The 19,380-nt window shown below is 33.4% G+C and overlaps 2 protein-coding genes across 2 annotated transcripts; both read right to left on the bottom strand.

The window, feature by feature from the left end:
- Positions 1-934: 934 nt before the first annotated feature.
- On the bottom strand, positions 935-8,257 carry LOC112057061 (15-hydroxyprostaglandin dehydrogenase [NAD(+)]-like). Its single transcript, XM_052881598.1, has 5 exons — positions 7,950-8,257; positions 6,844-7,080; positions 5,733-5,906; positions 3,347-3,501; positions 935-1,151 (listed from the first exon to the last, which is right to left on the bottom strand). The coding sequence occupies exons 1-5, from the start codon at positions 8,046-8,048 to the stop codon at positions 1,001-1,003; spliced, it is 816 nt and encodes a 271-aa protein (XP_052737558.1). The 5' UTR covers positions 8,049-8,257; the 3' UTR covers positions 935-1,000.
- A 1,155-nt stretch (positions 8,258-9,412) lies between these two features.
- LOC112057060 (15-hydroxyprostaglandin dehydrogenase [NAD(+)]) lies at positions 9,413-14,852 on the bottom strand. The gene is made up of 5 exons (XM_052881597.1): positions 14,693-14,852; positions 13,394-13,630; positions 12,500-12,673; positions 10,716-10,870; positions 9,413-9,573 (listed from the first exon to the last, which is right to left on the bottom strand). Exons 1-5 carry the CDS (start codon positions 14,789-14,791, stop codon positions 9,423-9,425), a joined length of 816 nt encoding a protein of 271 aa, XP_052737557.1. The 5' UTR covers positions 14,792-14,852; the 3' UTR covers positions 9,413-9,422.
- Between the last annotated feature and the right edge of the window lie 4,528 nt (positions 14,853-19,380).

The raw sequence follows: 19,380 nt of genomic DNA, 5'->3' as shown, positions 1-19,380 counted from the left end.
GTGCTATGTAATCAACCAAAGGGCGTTTAGAATCCTCGTAACTTTTTTAACGTAAATTTTATGTTTGAGTTTAATTACCACCATTAATCATGACATAACTTAACGTTCCAGAAGTGCTCGTAATCTAAGCCTAATGGAAATATAGTTTATCGACGAAATCCGGAACGAGCGTCCGCTAGTACCGTATAAATGAAATTATAAGCACTTGCAAAAACATGGTGGTTTTGAAATCACAAACAGACACTTTTTATTTATATGTAGATACTAGCAGACGCCGCGCGATTTCACCCGCGTGGTTAACGTTCCTGTGAGAATACGGGTGTAATATAGCCTACAGCCTTCCTCGATAAAAGGGCTACCTATCACTGAAAGAATTTTTCAAATCGGACCAGTAGTTCCTGAGATTAGCGCGTTCAAACAAACAAACAAGCTGAAGAGTTTCTTCAGCCTTATAATATTAGTATACATTATATTGGCGCGATAAACATTCAAATTCTTATTAATAATTATTATTTATTGATAGGTTCAACAAACTTACAAAACATCTTATCTTCTCATCATATTCAATGTAGCTATTGTCTACAGAATTCTTAAAATTAAAAAAAAAGATGAAAATCGCAAGTGATAAAATTGGTACAAGGCTGTAATTTAGATTATGTTATCTAATTTGTACCTATCTTAGATTTTATTACCACAATAAAGACATAATTTTTGCGGGTGCAATCTTTTATAATTAGATGATAATAAGCCAACGATTTCACTAACTTATTCACTAACTTTGACGTATGTTTGTGACATATTATACGAAACTGTGATTATATGTAATAAATGTCATCCGGTTTCTACTGAAAACCCTTTGTGCATATCATACAGTAGATTGAATGACATTTCTTAGTTGATTTGATGTTTATTTTAATAGGTCGTTAATAAATTATTGAATAGGCCAGCCGAACACTTGAGCGAGCGGGTTAAATAAAAGCTTGTTTTTGTATTTTCTATTTTATTCGAATACAAGTGTACTGAATACTCCGTAGCCCTTCATTATGACATCAGTGACGTCACGCACAGGCTTGTCTGCTATTGACAACCACGTGCTGCCGCTTGCGCCTCTCTTTAGAGCTTCAACCACCCCTATAGCTGCAGATTCCACTCTGAAATGAATCATTTATATTAAAAAAAAGCAGTGCATTAAGTTCGAAGAACCGTTGAGGTCTCAAGATGGTCGAATGACGACCCCGCACCAGAAAGCGCAGTGTATGTGTTGTTGTATGACTTAATTTAACCGGAAATCTCATAAAAATTGCCAGTCAAACTGGAATACACCAATCCTCCTTGGTGGCGGAAACAACCATAGCTGACCCTATTACCCCAGACAAGCTCTGTCACAGAAAGCTGCCCAGTAATGCTGGATAGTTTGTTAATCCAACGTTCAACTTTGTACGAGCACAGCCTCGAACGTTATGGGATTTCCCATTCCAGATAGATACAGAGAATTTATGGATAAAACGCAAATAGTAGATATACCACCTAATTTACAACAAATTTAAATAATTTTGCAAAAACCCTAAAGGTGACCAAGTTATATTTTTTTGTCGAATGTTTAAAAATTTTCTATCTTGAATCAGTTTTTTTAGTGCTGTAGCTGCTGTAATTAGTGTGGTAGCTGAAGTAAAATCTGTTTTTTATTAAATATTGCAAATTAAATTTGTAATGTAAAATTATACCATTTTTTAACCGACTTCCAAAAAGGAGGAGGTTCTACGTTCGGCTGTATGTATGTTTTTTTATAAATAATGTTTTATTTGTTTTGTAGAAGAAGCTTTGAGTGCATTGTTATTTTTCTTTCAATAAGATGAGGTGATTTGAAAAAATACACCGTTGATAGGTTTGGCAGATATAGAAACAGAAGATTAAATGTAATTTATACCCTTAGGGGTAAGATAGGGGTAGGGTATAGTAGGGTTGGGATATGGTAGGGTAGGGAAGGGGTAGGTGTAGGGTAGGGATAGGGAAGAAGTGCACATACGAGTAAGTCAAAGCGAAGCTTGACCGGGTCCGCTAGTCACTAATAAATAACAGATAAGGGTATATATTTTAATGCATTATTCAATGAACAGCACGTTCAAAGACACAAAATACATAGATACAAGGCAAAGATTGTTAAAATATCTTATCGATCAATATAACGACTCGAATGATAGACAAAAGATCAATAACGGATTAGAAAATGATAATCACTGATACTTATCAGTATTCCAACATGCTAAATTGATAATTTTATTAGACTTCTTGTTTTTTAGGTAAGGGACAATTACATTATTTTCTTTTATTAAATACTATTTTCTTTGAAACATTTAATACCATTCTTCTTGTTCTCTTTAAAGTTGGTCGAATCATTTTATTTAAACAATTTATCCGAATAAGTTGTCAAAGAACTGATTTCGTAAGCGATTGTAAAGGTGGGTACAGATTGGTGCAATGCAACATGTAATGCAACATGCAATGCAAGAATTTGACGTCCACATTGCTGCAATGTATCACGAATGCTCGTGGTTTGGACGCCTCGCGCGCACGAACTGCGCCTGGGTCGCACACGCTCCGAGCGTTACAACTCGTGCGCGGTTCGATCCGAGATTTGTCGGTTTTTGGTACGAACACAAAGGGGCGCGCAGTGTGCGCAGGACTGAGCCGACTGATTCGTAGTCAATGCGCGTACCGCGCGCGCCACACGTCCAAGGCAGCAGGGAACATGCAATGTAAGGCAGAATATTACATTACATGTTGCATTGTACCAATCTGTACCCACCTTAATGTTGCTTTGATTACGACGGTTATGGTCACGGTTACGACACGTCACAAACGCACGAAAATGCGGGCAACATATAGGCCGCTACCTATACTAGTTGATATAAAATAAAACACGTCACGTAGAACTCTAGACGTCTAGACACGCGCGGCTAGACGTAAATGGAACAGGATGCAATTCCTGTCTTTACATTCGGCGACGAACTTTTCACCAATAACACGTCATAGTGGAATTTGTGTCTCATGCCAAAATAAGACGTACCGCCAAGCGATTTAGCGTTCCGGTATAATGCTGTGTAGAAACCGAAAGGGGTGTGGATTTTCATCCTCCTCCTAACAAGTTAGCCCGCTTCCATCTTAGACTGCATCATCACTTGTCATCAGGTGAGATTGTAGTCAAGGGCTAACTTGTAAATAATAAAAAAAAAGGGAAAGGTGTAACAGCGATGTCACTGGTTATGTTAAGTTAATTAAAAAAAAAATTGTTTGAAATTAAATAACCTCGTATTTTCTAAACAAAATTTAAAAAAACATTACTTACTTTTGAAAGATGTGCTTTTTGATATTATCCACCAAATCTTTCTCAATAACTTTATCGAAATTTCCCAATTTTGTTTTCTGGAGTAAAGTAGTGTCGGTTGCGCCAAAACATATTGTTATCACTCGGACTCCTGTTCTGTCATAATATTCTGGCTGCTAAAAATTTATGAAACATAAAAATAATATTATAACTAATTTTATTTCAAGCCATTATCCTAGCATATTACCTAATGTTTATATTGTACACACAAGAAAAGGTGAAAAAATTACTATGATTATTTTTTAAACATTTGACTACCCTATTTTTATAGTGTGGTTTGTTTACATCGTGTAATTAGTTTTTGTTTTCTACTCGTTGAATGACACATAAATATAAAGTGAATGTAATAAGGCACGTTCTTGAGGTGTGTGGACGGAATATGCGCTCAAAAAAGCCTATACGCAGGTAGGCCAATTAAAATGGCAAAAATAGAATTATAGCCAGAACAGAAGGGGGGCGATATGTGAAACAAGAAGCCAATAAGAAAAATATATTAGATTGTGTAACTCTAATCAATTTAATAAATAATAATTTTACAAAAGCATTTTATGTTACTTTTTCGTTGAATAACTTTATAAAATAATTTTGATATCAAATCAAAGATGTTAAGAGTATAAGGAGTACAATTTTTAATATCTCAAACTTTTATCTTAACTATTTAAATAGGACAACTATCCCAGATCAGCAAACGCCTCAGAGAGGCAACAGGCGACCCTCGGGCGGGCAGCTTTCTCGCGCAAAGAATTTCAATCGCAATTCAGCGCGGGAATGCTGCCTGCGTGATGGGCACCCTACCAAGGGCGGCAAATTTTGATAAATATTTCTAGGTATTAGTTTTAATTTTAATTTATTTTAATTTCGTAGTTGTAGTTATATTTTCTTATATTTTATTTTTATAATAAGTTTAGCCAATTTAAGTATTATCTTCTTTAATAAATACAAATATACTATCCCACTATCCAAAACATTATTGCAGCATTTAATCTTTATTTAGGGCATATTCTATCGTAGAATATAGCTGGAATTTATATTTTATTTGTAACTAAATCAATACAACAGATGAATGTTAAAATTTTTATAATTTGCGGACCCGGTCAAGCTTCGATTTAACTTATGTGAACGCTTTTTTAACGTCCGTTAAAAAATCTTTCGTGCGAATGAGGGCTAAGATTTTTAAATATACAATATACGTATAGAATTTGGTTATTTCCAAAAATGTGGAAACTATCCCACATTTACCTAAAATATTATGTAGGTATTTATTTATAGGTATAATGTATTATTTGGTCACTAATTATTATTAATTATTAATATTATCACGTAACGTACAAAACACTGAATATTATCATATTGTAGTTAACAAAATTTACCTACATCTGTTTTTCATTTGTTTGCCAAAATAAAGATCTTCAGTTTCAACGTTATGTGTGCGTACCTAATTACGATTGTATGTATTTACGTCATTGACAAAACAAGTGCTTATAAAGCAGTTATTTATAGATATGAATACATAATAAGGAACCAAGGTTATTTTTAACATAACAATTAGAACAAAATATGTTGTTAAATCCTAAAAAACCTTTGAATTGTTAAGGCATATAGTTGATAAACAACTGAAGCACCATAATGGCGACGAGTATCTATGTGTGAGTGTAGAGTGTATTGTCGCAACGCAAAGTACGTAAAAGTACGCAAAAATAATATATTTTCAACACTGAAACCTAACAAACTAAATTTTTAATTTCAAAAATTTAAGAACGTTAGTTTTTGACAGTTGCAATAGCGTCTAGCCTATTCGAACTTGTGTATCTTATTAAGTTTACGAACAAATTTTAAAAAATGCTTTTGGTTTTCAAAAACTTTAAAATGAAATGTGAAAAAGCATATTTCAAAAATAAAAAATGTTTTTTTTTTTTAATATAATTTTTTTGCTTATATTTTATTTAAGCGTACTATATTTTTTTAAAGCTAAATCTGAAAAATACTATAATTCTCTGAAATAATGTTGACAACCCTAGTGTAATCGTGTATGTTTATGCGTATTAGCATCATTGGTCATCAGGTGCGTCACTTTTGGTTCAGCTGGCCTTATTTCCTATTTTGATTTTTATTATCAACCCATCAAAATAAAAAACAAATCAATTGAAAAAATGTCATCCATATACAAATACATACATATGATACAAATTACAAATGTCATCCGGTACTAACGGTGTATATCTTATAGTATGTAGATGACACTTTGTTGTCCACTTCAGTTAGTTGTTAATAAAGACCAAAATAGTGAATTAGGCCACAGGAGACGGTAACTGGACTTTTTATTACATCTATGGTTGTAGGTACTTACTCCGAGGGATGTGCTGAATTGAAGTACATAGCTCTTGGTGCCGCAGTATATGGGCATTAGTGGGTCTATAAACAATGCCGCTATAGACGACATGTTCATTATAACACCTCCTAGTCCACCTTGGTCTTTTCGCATGATCTCTAGAGCTTTCATCGTGCTTGTAGTGAGTGCAATCTAGAATGGGGATGAATTATTATTAACTAATTAATACATAAAAACAAAGATTTTAGAAAGATTAATACATAAAAGATTCAATAGCTCAACGGTAAGAGAGGTCGGACTCATCACCGTGTAGGTATGTCGTACCCACTCCTAATACAGTCTTTCGCGACTAGTTGGAGGGGAACGAGAATATTGGATATATTAAAAAAAACAAAACGATATGACATAAATTCTTTATAATTAAGTATGTATAAAAAAAGATAAATAAGATTTTGTAATTTAATCGAAAGTAGGTAATAATCGCAGATACCCTGTCACTTTTACAAAATTGCTTGAGGTACTATTAGCATAATTTATACAATTTAAAAAAATGTCCTCATCCCCATAGTGTGGATGTTAATTAAGATTCTTCGTAATCTAAATAAAAATGTTAACTTATATTATAAAACTAGCGGACGCACGCGACTTCGTCCGCGTATAAACAGGTGTAAACTTTCTATCCCTATTTACCTCATAATTTTAACCCTTTTACAAAAATATTTACTTAAAACATGAACGATATAAATTGAAAAACTTTTAACCCTTTAGGGAAAGAGTTTTGCATAATATTAAGAAGTTGCGTCTACCAATGATGTAGTATAAAATTACCATTGGCGCCTACTATTTTTAATTAGCAACAATTACATTCCCCATACATCTTATAAGGATATAGAAAAAGGAAAGGAGTGGGTACGAAAAAGACTTGGCATTGGTAACTTTTATCCATCCATAAATATCCATAAATCTCGCGGGATAGAATAAAGTAATTTATCCATGTTAAATAAATGTCTAAAGAGGTAGGCCTGAGGCTATATTTTATACCATACCCGTATTCCTACGGCAACGGGAATTACGCGGTTGAATACGCGTGCTTCAGCTAGTTTTGTTACGCATAGTTACTAGTACTTACGACGTTAACTTCAATTTCCTTCTTATATTTCTCTTTGGAGTCATTCATAATGCCAGCATTGTTGATGACTACATCAATGTATCCGTGTTCTTTTATAACCGTGTCGTAGGCAGCAAACAGTTGGGAGTCGTCGCTGACATCACATTTGATGTACTTCACCTTTCCCTCGCCATACTTCTTGTTTAGGTTGTTTTGTAGGGCAATGCCAGTGTCGTCCACATCCAAGTTTGCTACATACTGAAATGTGTTACAACTGTTTAATATACAGGTGTTGGGGAGTATTTTCCATAACTCTGAGGTTATATTCTTTAACGAAAATTAAATAAAAATGTTCAAGGAACATGTGATAGCCGTAAGAAGTGAGCCTTGATAGCCCAGTGGATATGACCTTTGCCTCCGATTCGAAGTGTGGGTTCGACTCCGGTCCGGGGCACGCACCTCCAACTTTTCAGTTGTGTGCATTTTAAGAAATTAAATATCACGTGTCTCAAACGGTGAAGGAACAGGAAAATAATGTGAGGAAACATGCATACCATAGAATTTTCTTAAAAAATTCTTAAATTTTAAATAAATAAATAAAAAAAAAAAAAAAAAAATGTCAGTTAGTTGTTAATAAAGACCAAAATAGTGAATTAGGCCACAGGAGACGGTAACTGGACTTTTTATTACATCTATGGTTGTAGGTACTTACTCCGAGGGATGTGCTGAATTGAAGTACATAGCTCTTGGTGCCGCAGTATATGGGCATTAGTGGGTCTATAAACAATGCCGCTATAGACGACATGTCTATAGCGGCATTGTTTATAGACCCACTAAGTCCGCCAATCCGCATTGGGCCAGCGTAGTGAACTATTGGCCGAACCCCTCTCATTCTGAGAATAGACTCGAGCTCAGCAGTGAGCCGAGTACGGGTTGATAACGACGAAATAAGTGACTTGCAATTTATAACTTACTACGGATGCAGCATACGTAACAAAGATCCCGTACTTACGAGTAGTAATGGTACAGCATACTGTGACGTTTAGAAGCAGCACCATGTTCCATAATTAAGTAAGTCGTATTTAATGGAGTCGCCTACTATAAAAATGTTGCTAATAGTTACAAACCTTCACATTTTCTTTGAGTAAGAACTCTATCACTTGAGCACCTATACCAATTGAGCCCCCGGTTATTAAAACAACTTTGTTTTTTAAATCGTACGACATTGTGCAAGCTTTCGCAGTCTTTTATCACATTGAGTGACAATCTGATTATTCCATTTATATACGCATGATATTATCTATAATCGCCAAAATTCAATTTTATTTCAGAAGCAAATTCTCCCTATTTATCTATTTTACACTAAAATGGACGTAATGTCCCATGTTTCTGAAGTGTAATATTGATCTGAAAAACTCTAATACTTAGACTTTTTTATAAGTATAAACGAAATATTTTATGATCTTTTAACAGTTTGAACATCGTAATCTAATGAGCTTATCTATCTTAAATTAATGCTTGTCACTACTACTTTGCCAAATAAACGAACACCTACAATGATTATTTATTACAATTAAAACAAGGATCAAACAGTTAAATCAAGGATCAAGTTAAGCGTATTCTTCTTTATTTTCTTCTACTCTCAAATGTAATTAGGTAAATAGGAGAAAAGTTGAACAAAGATGAGACAGAAGTGTTTTCGTATTTAAGGATACTTGATTTTATTTATTTTTAACCGACTTAAAAAAAGAAGAAGGTTTCTGTCGTAAAAAATACCTAGTTCACGTCTGGGTGGTGCACCTTCATAGACAATTATGAATAGTGACCGGACGATACGATGATTAAAATATTTTGTACGATTAGGTATCAGTATATTGGTTGATTGGGTTCAAGTTAATCACATTTTATTACATAGCAAATCCATGGACTCAAACCCTATAGAGAAATTTATTGCTATTTACATAAAAACACCCTCCTGCATAAATTAATGTACATACTAGGTGTTGACAAAATAAGGAAAAAGTCATTTTAATAGGTATGCCTATCTTTCTTATTGAGCGATTACATGAAGATATACAATCTTTGTTTTGGTGAGTTTTTTTTCGAAAAAAACGGGCCTAATTATTATTTTATGATTCTTATGGCATGTACTATCAACGGTCACGTTAAAAAAATGTACTTGGCGAAGTTGTACATCTAGCATAAAAACATGTTAATTTAATAAGGATTCTAAAAATTTACAACACTAGTACATTATTTTAAACACTTCGTCACAATTGCTATTGTAGTTCCGAAAGGGGTTGATTATGTAATTTGTAAATTATTTATTTCAAAATTACAAAATAATATATATATTTGAGATATGTGTTGGTGCGATGATTATGTTAGTTAACATATTCACAAAATTAAGATTCTATGTGCCAAATGTCATCCGGTGCCTACCGACAACCCTTCGTGGATATCATACAGTAAGTAGTAGATGACATTTCTTAGTTGATGTTTATTTTAATAGATGGTTAGTAAAGACCAAATTAATGAATAGGCCAGCTAAACATTTAAGCGAGCGAGTTAAATAAAAGCTAGTTTTTGTATTTTATATTTTATTCGAACACAAGTGTGCTGAATACTCCGTAGCCCTTCTTTATGACATCAGTGACGTCACGCACAGGCTTGTCTGCTATTGACAGCCATGTGCTGCCGCTTGCGCCTTTCTTTAGAGATTCAACTACCCCTATAGCTGCAGACTCCACTCTGAAATAAAATATTTATATTAAAAATATGAAATATCCTTAGGGTCATCAAAAGTACTGATGTTACCGGCCTTCGAGTCAAATTTGACCCGTAGGTATATTTTCAGAATTTACATCAATTAGCAAAATTGGATTTATTAATATATTTACATATTTTTAATGAAAATCAATAAAAGCAAATTTATGTAATTCCGAACATTTTGAGTCAATATTATTATCAAGTTTATACTTTTCAATTATTTTAAAAGTACGTAATTATAGTAATTTTTACCTCCTTTAATAAAAGGAGGTAAAAATTACTCATAGATTGAACTTCTACTTTTGTAATTCTAGAGAATGTTTAGTGTCAAACCTGGTAGCATGTACAAAATATTTTATCTCGCTCAACACTTTAATCCACTGGGCTATCACGTGTACTATATACGGTAGGTATAATAATATACAATACCTTATAAATTTTTGATAGTGTTTTGTATTATATTTTTATACTAGCGGACGCCTGCGACTTCGTCCGCGCGCTTCGTTTAGTTTTTCACAAATCCCTCGGAAACCATGGATTTTTCCGGAATAAAAAGTAGCCTATGTGTTAATTCATGCTATAATATATCTCAATACCAAATTTCAGCTAATTTAGTAGTCGACGCGTGAATGGGTAACAAACATTCATATTATTAAAATCATCAGTTTTCGCAAATTTCGGGGATTTTTCGGGATAAAAAGTAGCCTATGTGTTAATCCAAAGTAAAAGCCATTTCCATTTCAAATTTTAGCCAAATCGCTTCAGTAGTAGCGGCGTTAAAGAGTAACAAACATCCAAACATCGAAACATCCATACAAACTTTCGCGTTTATAATATTAGTAGGAAGTAGGATTAACATTATTAAAAATTAAAAAAAAAAAAAAAAATGTGAGATTAATACAATACCATATCTCATTAATACGTTGTACATTGGATGTAGATTAAAACTGCCTATAATAGTACTTCATTAAAATTAATCTTTTAGAAGTTCTCAGAGATTTACAAGCGGATAGCGGTGTGCCCAAAGAAATAGAAAAGAATGTTGTGTCATTACTCTTCCACAATAATATAGATTGCATCCTCAAAACGCGTATTTTTTATATACAAATAAAAAAATTGATTACTTTTGATAGACATGTTTTCTGATGTTACCCTCCAAGTCTTTCTCAATTAACTTATCAAAATTTCCCAATTTTTCTTTCTTAAGTAGAGTGGTGTCGGTTGCACCAAAACATATTGCTATCACTCGAACTCCTGTTCTGTTGTAATATTCCGGCAACTGAAATTGTCATAAATAATATTTATGTTTAGGTGTTATATAATACAAGTACTTGATAACTATGGGTATCATGAAAGTTTTGAAAAACCCCCGAATGCCATGAAATTATTAATTACACTCTCGATCAAGTCGTCAATATTCTCATTCAGTGCGCTTTCATTTGACACCCCACTCGAGTATATTTTCAGACATTCGGTTGTTCTTCCCCACTTTCAACCCCCACAACTTTTAAATGGCTCAACCTATTTTCACCAAATATGTCTAATACTCGGCTGTAAGTTACCGGTGATACAAAAAAAAACTAAATTGAAATCGCTTCATCCGTTCGGGAGCTATAGTGACACACTGACAGACTGACCACAGACAGACTGACAGACACGTCAAACTTATAACACCCCTCTTTTTGCGTTGGGGGTTAAAAAGAAGGCGAACGGTCACTCAGAGAGCAGTAGAGCGAGCTTTGTTCGGACTATTTTACGTGATCAAATCAGAAATGACACATTCTGAAGAAACACAGTTACCGAAATGCAGCGTAGACCCCCACCGGGTGAAACGATGGCATACGAAGAATACTGTCCACTTAAGGCGAGGCGGTATGGGTCAGGTCCCGGGTGACTCTAATGAGCCATAGGCCTGACTGAAGGTCACAGGGACTACGTTTCACGACCGTACATGTTATCAAAAAAGGTAAACCATGATGTTCCAATGACTGCATACCATGGTTATGTAGTATCTATACTAAGGTACGGTATCATATACTGGGAAAATAGTGTTAATAACAATAGTTTATTGATCAATAGTTTATTGTCAACGAGACAGTTGTAAACCGTTCTTCAAAAAATTAAAAATATTAACGGTACCATCATTATATATTTATGAAGTAGTCATGTTTGTAGTTAAAAAAAAAATATTTATACCATATGAAAATAAACGCGACAATGATAAATTTAGATGCGAACAACATAAAACTATTCTGTACCATAATAGTTTATTCATTGCGGCAGTAAGAATTTATAATAAGTTACCAAAAGAAATTAGGAAAGAAAAGAATATAAATTGCTTTAAAAATAATTTATATAAATACCTAACTCAACAGGCATTCTACAGTGTTTAAGTTGATATTATTGTTATTTTCATACATATTTTAATTGTAAAGATGTAAATTTTAAATGGTGAAATTGTCATTTGAATCATTAAATACTTAATAAATAATTTGCATGCCTAATTGGCAAGATACATTTACCATCTACATCTACCGACCACCTGTATAAATAATGCATGTATCTGCAAATAAATAAATTGATTGATTGATTGATTGCATCCATACAAGATGTGACAGTTTGTTTCACTCTTGAAAGTTTGCTGCGACTAACAATATTAGTACGTATTATGAATGTCATAAGGCAATTGTCACCCGCACCATGCTACAGCGCACATAGTATAATTCCGCGGTCATGCATATGTATTTATTTACATTATTGAAAAATAAGTGTATAAGTAAATAGCAAAAGTTATTTATACAGATGAATAAATAACCAACCAAGGTTTTTTTGACATAATAACGGTAAAAAATAAAATTGTTTAATTATAAAAAACTTGATTTTGTTAACATTGATAATAGGTACTTACGCCGAGACAACTACTGAATTGAAGTACATAGCTCTTGGTGCCGAAGTATATGGGCAATAGTGGGTCTATATATAAAGCCGCTATAGACGACATGTTCATTATAACACCTCCTTTACCACCTTGGTCTTTTCGCATGATCTCTAGAGCTTTCATCGTGCTTGTAGTGAGTGCAGTCTAAAATATAAAAACGTTAAATAATATAAGTTTTATAATGTTTTAATAAATTACCTTTACGACAGGTAACACAATCAGTCCACAGTATGCATCAAATGGATTCTATTATTATTTGTATAGAAAGTCATACAGGTGACAGTGAAGCACACTGATCCGCATCGTATGGATCGCGTCGAACGGATTTTTTTTCGTAAAATCAAAAATCCGTTTGATGCGATGTGTCCGTTACGTAGGATGCGGATCAGTGGACCCGTACCATTAGCATTCGTTGTTATTATACATCTTGAATAATGTATGCAAATTCCATTACTTAAGTACAGCTTAATGCCAAATTCACAAAATTTTCCATACATATTGTCAAGGATATAAAAAAGGACGTGGCGTACCTTTTAATCAGAAAATAAATATTCCCGCGGTATAGAATAAAATAAAAAAGCCCTAATAAAATTGCACATTGACAAAACAATTTTTACATTTGGATGATTAAAAAAAAATTAATCGTTTATATTTTGGAATGAAGTTCTTTTTTCTACAGTATACGTAGATATTAATATCCCAGATGTACTCTCTGGATCTACTGAACTAATTTAAAAATTCCATTACCAATCGAAAACCACGTTATTTTTAACTGTCATAGACTAAATTTTATCCCCGTATCCCTATAGGAACGGTCACTACGCGGATGAATACGACTATGTACGAAGTACGAAGCGTACTTACGACGTTAACTTCAATTTCCTTCTTATATTTTTCTTTGGAGTCATTCATAATGCCAGCATTGTTGATGACTACGTCAATGTATCCGTGTTCTTTTATAACCGTGTCGTAGGCAGCAAACAGTTGGGAGTCGTCGCTGACATCACATTTGATGTACTTCACCTTTTTCTCGCCATACTTCTTGTTTAGGTTGTTTTGTAGGGCAACCCCCGTGACGTCGACGTCCAAGTTTGCTACATGCTGTATAGGAATAAATCATTGTAATCATTAATCACTAGTTATATTTTGAGAAGCATAGCTGCCTCATAGATTCTATTATTACTATTCTACTGACAAAGATATACCTCCCAGCGGCGAAGGATGAAATGTAGACGAAGTTAAGCCGTCTCAATGAAAAATAGCGTGATACAATTGCCGGCTTTTCATATATTTAGATACAACAATGAATATGCATGGATTTTTTAAGGTAACCCGGCGGGAATCTATTTGCATGAACTCTTCACCGCTGGTACATCCCTACCTATGAACAGTTTTAGCTTTCCGATGATGCAGCATAGAAACCATCAGAATATAATACTTGTACCTCTTCCAAATTAGCCCGCTACGTGCCGCTACCAATTCAGACAGCAAGTAAAGCAAAACATGTTCGACTCACTGCTGAGCTCCAGTTTCCTCTCAGAATGAGAGGGGTTAGGCCGATAGTCCACTACGCTGGCCCAATGCGGATTGGTAGACTTCACACACGCAGAGAATTAAGAAAATTCTCTGGTATGCAGGTTTCACATTCAGACACCATCGTCACTTATCTGCATATAGACTATAAAATAAAAAAAAAACCTATTGCAAATGTGGCACGACGGCAAAACCTTACTCTCCCAGGTCTGTGCGTTTAAGTATACCTACATACAGCTGATGTTAACGATTGCTATTAGACCGGAACTTAATTTGCACGTCCAGCACCGTGTAAGAATACCGACTTCCTAATACCTGGCTGATACGGGAATTTCTTAGAAGACAAAAACCAAATAAAATAAAGAGCTAGGTGTCCTACCTACTAGGTACCTACGTAGCATTCGAACTCAAAGTAGGTATTGCTTAAGTTGTTCGGCCTAATGGGTTAAAAACTAAAGCCAGTTTTTTACAGCTTGTTCTTGTGAAGCTATGAAATTTTAATTATAATATTTTTTTACATGTCCCCGCGTACAAACGTAAAATGCAAAGTCAGGACCGGACTTGGACATTTTTAATCATGTACGTTTCAAGATTTATAAGATTATAAAAAAGTTGTTAATAGTTACAAACCTTCACATTTTCTTTGAGTAAGAACTCTGTCACTTGAGCACCTATGCCAATTGAGCCCCCGGTTATTAAAACAACTTTATTTTTTAAATCGAACGACATTGTACAAACATTCGCAGTCTTCTATCAAATTGAATGTCAACCTGATTATTCAATTTATATACACATGATGCTATGCTATCTTTAATCGCCAACGATTCAATTATATTTCTGAAACAACTACTAACTAATTGTCTATTTTAAACTAAAATGGACCAAAAGCATCATGTTTTTGAAGTGCAATATTGATCGGAAGAAACTCTATTACTTAGACTTCTTTATAAGTGTAACAAATATATAATAACATAACCTTTTAACAGTTTGAACTTCGTTATCCTATCTTGAATAAATGCTTGTCACTATAAACTGCTTTGCAAAATAAACGAACATCTACAATAATTATTATTTATTACGATTAAATCAAGGATCAAACAATTCCGTCAAGGATCAAGTTAAGAGTAGTCTTCTTTTTCACTCATCTTTTTGTATCTATCTTCATTTTCCCCAAGTTTCAAATATGATTTGGAAAACAGTAGAAAAGTTGACCAAAGATAAGACGAAAGTGTTGCAGTGTATAAAAATTTTAATAAAAAAATTAAACCGACTTCAAAACCTAAAAACGTACCCACTAAACTAAAAAGTGAAAAATAACATCATAATATGTTCTACCTGCTCATCAGTATGAAGGCGGTGCTAAGCCGGTGATGTATTAATTCAAGCCATTTGAGAATATCTTATAGCTTTAGATTTTGCAGACAGTGTTGTTTCAAGTAGTCCTGTCAGAAATGGCTCAAACAAAAGGTAACTGCTGTAAATCGCCGAGGAGTTCCCACGTCTATTTTATGGCTCCATCATCAGTTCGATTTTAAACCTTCATGAAATTGTAGTGCTTAAAAGTACTAAATGGAAAAGTTTACGAACACTTTAGACACCGATATAATTTTCGAAAGTTCCCCTCAATTTCTCCAGGATTCCATCATCAGATCTTGACATGATGGTAATGGGACCAAATGGGGACTATACCGTTTCAAACAAAAAAAGAAATTTTGAAATCGGTCCAGGCGTCTTTGAGTAATCGGTGTACATACATAAAAATAAAAAAAAAAATACCGACCGAATTGAGAACCTCCTCCTTTTTGAAGTCGGTTAAAAACTACTTGGCTTTACTTATTTTAGCCGTTAAAAACCGTTAAAATTGGACAACTTTATTAATTAAATACTTTTTGCGATTATCACACTGATCTCTCATATTACGCATTTTTCAAACTTGGTCGTAACTGGTTCGTGGTATTTAAGATAACCTCATACTCGTACTATAAGTAAAAATTGATGGACTAAAACCTACTGAGCATTTTTTTCTATATAAATAAACACCTCTTGCGAATTTTCATGTTGATAGTGTAGTGTTGATAAAATAATGAAAGGTTAATTTTAGATATGTTATGATCCTACTTATTGAACGATCACATAAAGATAGCTTATCACATTAAAATTTATGAAGGAAATAATATTATATAAGCAACAACGTTTGCTAGTTTGTAATGAGCTCATAAGGGTATTTTATGACTACTTGTTTTTACTTGTATAAAGAAACTGAAAGCTTGGCTTTCTGTACTTTTATTGAATTCTCAAAAAAATACAATTGTATGACATTTAATTACTTTAAAGTAGGTACCCAAATCGTCAACAGAAGATAGAAGCCAGAAAGATGAAAAAAACGAAGGCCAATTCAGGAGATAAACAAAACGTTAGATAGGTGTCAATATTTTAGTTGTTACTGTAATAAAAATGTGACAAAGATTACAGGACCTAATCATACCACCAATGTTGAGCTTCATCTTGTTGAGGTCGCAACGAGGTCATATCTACTGGGCTATCACGACTCTTGACTAAGTAAATCATTCTGACTATATTCTATAACTAAACATGATATGATTAAGTATATAATTGAAAAGGCAAAGTCAGTATTATTTGTGTTTAAAAAGATGTAAAGTAGATTTTAAGCTATTTAAGCGATGGTGAGTTCTAGGAGCTCTCCAGACCCCACTTAAGTCGGATAAGGGAAACAAGATATTGGAGGTAGGACCATAAAATCTACTTCTATTGTTTATATTATAGATATACCTATTTTAAATAATATTATAGTTTAATTTGTGGATCTTTTGTATTTTTAACATATTAATTATTATTATTGTACAAAGATTAGGTACCTATTCGCCTTTTCGAAAACTCTGAGCAATTTCGGGAAACAAAGAAATAGATAGTATGTTTTGCATTAATTAATAAATCAATTAATACTTAGTACAAATTCATTTAAAACTAGCCGGGAATGGAGACAATAGAGGAGGTAGGACCTTAAAAGATACTTTTTTATTCATTAATTAGGAATTACCTACCTCATAGTGAGACTAATAAGTATACCGTACTCGTATTTATAGCTAACTAGCAGACACCACGCGGTTTCACCCGCGTAGTTTCTGTTTCCGTTGGAAATACGGGGATAAAATATTGACTATATAGGACCCGGGGATAGTATAGCTTTCCTACAGCGGAAGAATTTTTCGGTTCAGTAATTTCGGAGCATATTCAATGCAAACAAATCATCAACTACCCAACTGTGTAAGAAGGAGGGTAATCTATACTAATATTATAAAGCTGAAGAGTTTGTTTGTTTGTTTGTTTGTTTATTTGTTTGTTTGTTTGTTTGATTGAACGCGCTAATCTCAGGTACTACTGGTCCGATTTGAAAAATTCTTTCAGTGTTAGATAGCCCATTAATCGTGGAAGGCTATAGGCTATATATTATCCCGGTATTCCTACGGGAACGGGAACCACGCGGGTGAAACCGCGCGGCGTGAGCTAGTATCATAATATAGGGGTTCCTGAGATTAGCGCGTTTAATCAAACAAACAAACTCTTCAGCTTTATAATATTAGTATTTACTGTGCAATAGGTAATTATTGTAACAAGAGTCACACTTGAAATGTAGGCGTTCTTAACCGAGTATGTGACGTCAATTCAATGAATTATTAATTTATTAAAGTTAGACTACGTAAGAAGAATGACTAATATGAAAAAGAAATCATTGGATTTTCCCGGAAGCAATAGCTGACGTAGTTCCTGGGTGATGACGTAATGAACTGTGTAACAACATATCAAGCCATTGTTTAACATTGACATTTGAGTCATGAGGTTGGTAGCTGTGTAAAGTTTTTTTTTTATAATGTAGACAAAGAAGTAAATAGACAATTAGTAATCATTCATCGATCAAAAAAGAAAACAACTTTTGCGTAGACTTTGTGTGGACTCTGTAAAATCGAGACAACGCACAGCATAGCTATTTTTGCAGACCTTGCGTCTGCAAGCAAGTTGTCAGATTGTACCTACAGTTCAGCGGGTAGTTTGTTGTGATGTCAAGATCACCTCAAAATCATTATTTTGGTATCGCGTAAATAACTATAAGAGAAAATACAGCTATCTTGAAATCACTGACAGACGCTTTAATTTTATTTAAGTGATTGTCTATAGTCGAATAATGAATTCAGCGATCTCTTTTGAAGTTTCCTGTGATACCATTTTTTATTGAATCAAACATAGTGATGTGACAAAGTGAACGATCATGATTCACTCAATATGTTCTGAACCAAATTAGTAAATAATTTTAATAAATAACAGTTACATCTGTTATTTATTAAGAAATTTCTCAGCCTATGGCTTAATAATAAACGCAAAACCTATTTTGAGTCACAGTGATGAAAATAAAATTATTCTAAGACCTTATTTAATTTGACTAATAACTGAGACAAATAAAATTAAATGAATACTTTTAATTAAAAGATCAGATTTTTCATGTTATTGTATTAATTATTAATTACTAGCAACGCCTGTGACTTCGTCCGCGTAAGTAAGTTACATACTTCAGTATTATTGTATTTCAGAATTATTAAAGAACGAATGAAAAATAAATTCACAATAGCAAAGACTATTACTATATCTATAAAATTTACTTTTTATTTACTATCTCTATTAATAAAATATTGTTGCATAAATAGGGTCATAGACTCATTTTCTCATTTTTTGTATTACATGAAATTAGGATTAATTTTAATTTTTTTTTTAAATCATCACAGAATTGAACATTTGAATAGTCATTGTTTATTCAATGCAAACAAACAATCAAATCTTTCCCCTATATAATATTAGTATCTATATTAAGTCGGGTTTGTTACAATACTTACAACACAAGAACGGCTGGACCGATTTGGCTGACAATAGGGATGATGACAGTTTTTTAAATTGTATATAAATTAAGAGTATACTAATAGTAAAGCAATTTTGTAAAAGGAACAGGGTATCTGCGATCGTTACTTTCGGAGCTACAGGGATTTAAAGGGTCAGATTTGCGGCGCTGCCGCGGATCCCTGAAAAACGCCCCATACAAAATGGCTCGAAAAAATGACGTCATAGGCAATGTAATGATCGTTAGATTTGTATGCGCGTTGAAACAAAATTACTAATATCTTTGTTATTTGTGCGTTTATCTTTATAGTTCATATATTAAAAAATGTCACATTTAATGTAAGGAAGCTAAAACTGTATGAATTTTCATCTAATTACGATAAAAAAAATTTAGTAGTTTTTGAAATTTTATA

This window comes from Bicyclus anynana, chromosome 5 (assembly GCF_947172395.1).
Source record: "Bicyclus anynana chromosome 5, ilBicAnyn1.1, whole genome shotgun sequence".
In the NCBI taxonomy this organism is placed as follows: domain Eukaryota; kingdom Metazoa; phylum Arthropoda; class Insecta; order Lepidoptera; family Nymphalidae; genus Bicyclus; species Bicyclus anynana.
The sequence above is the reverse complement of the archived record's forward strand: the minus strand, read 5'-3'. Positions and strand labels throughout refer to the sequence as shown.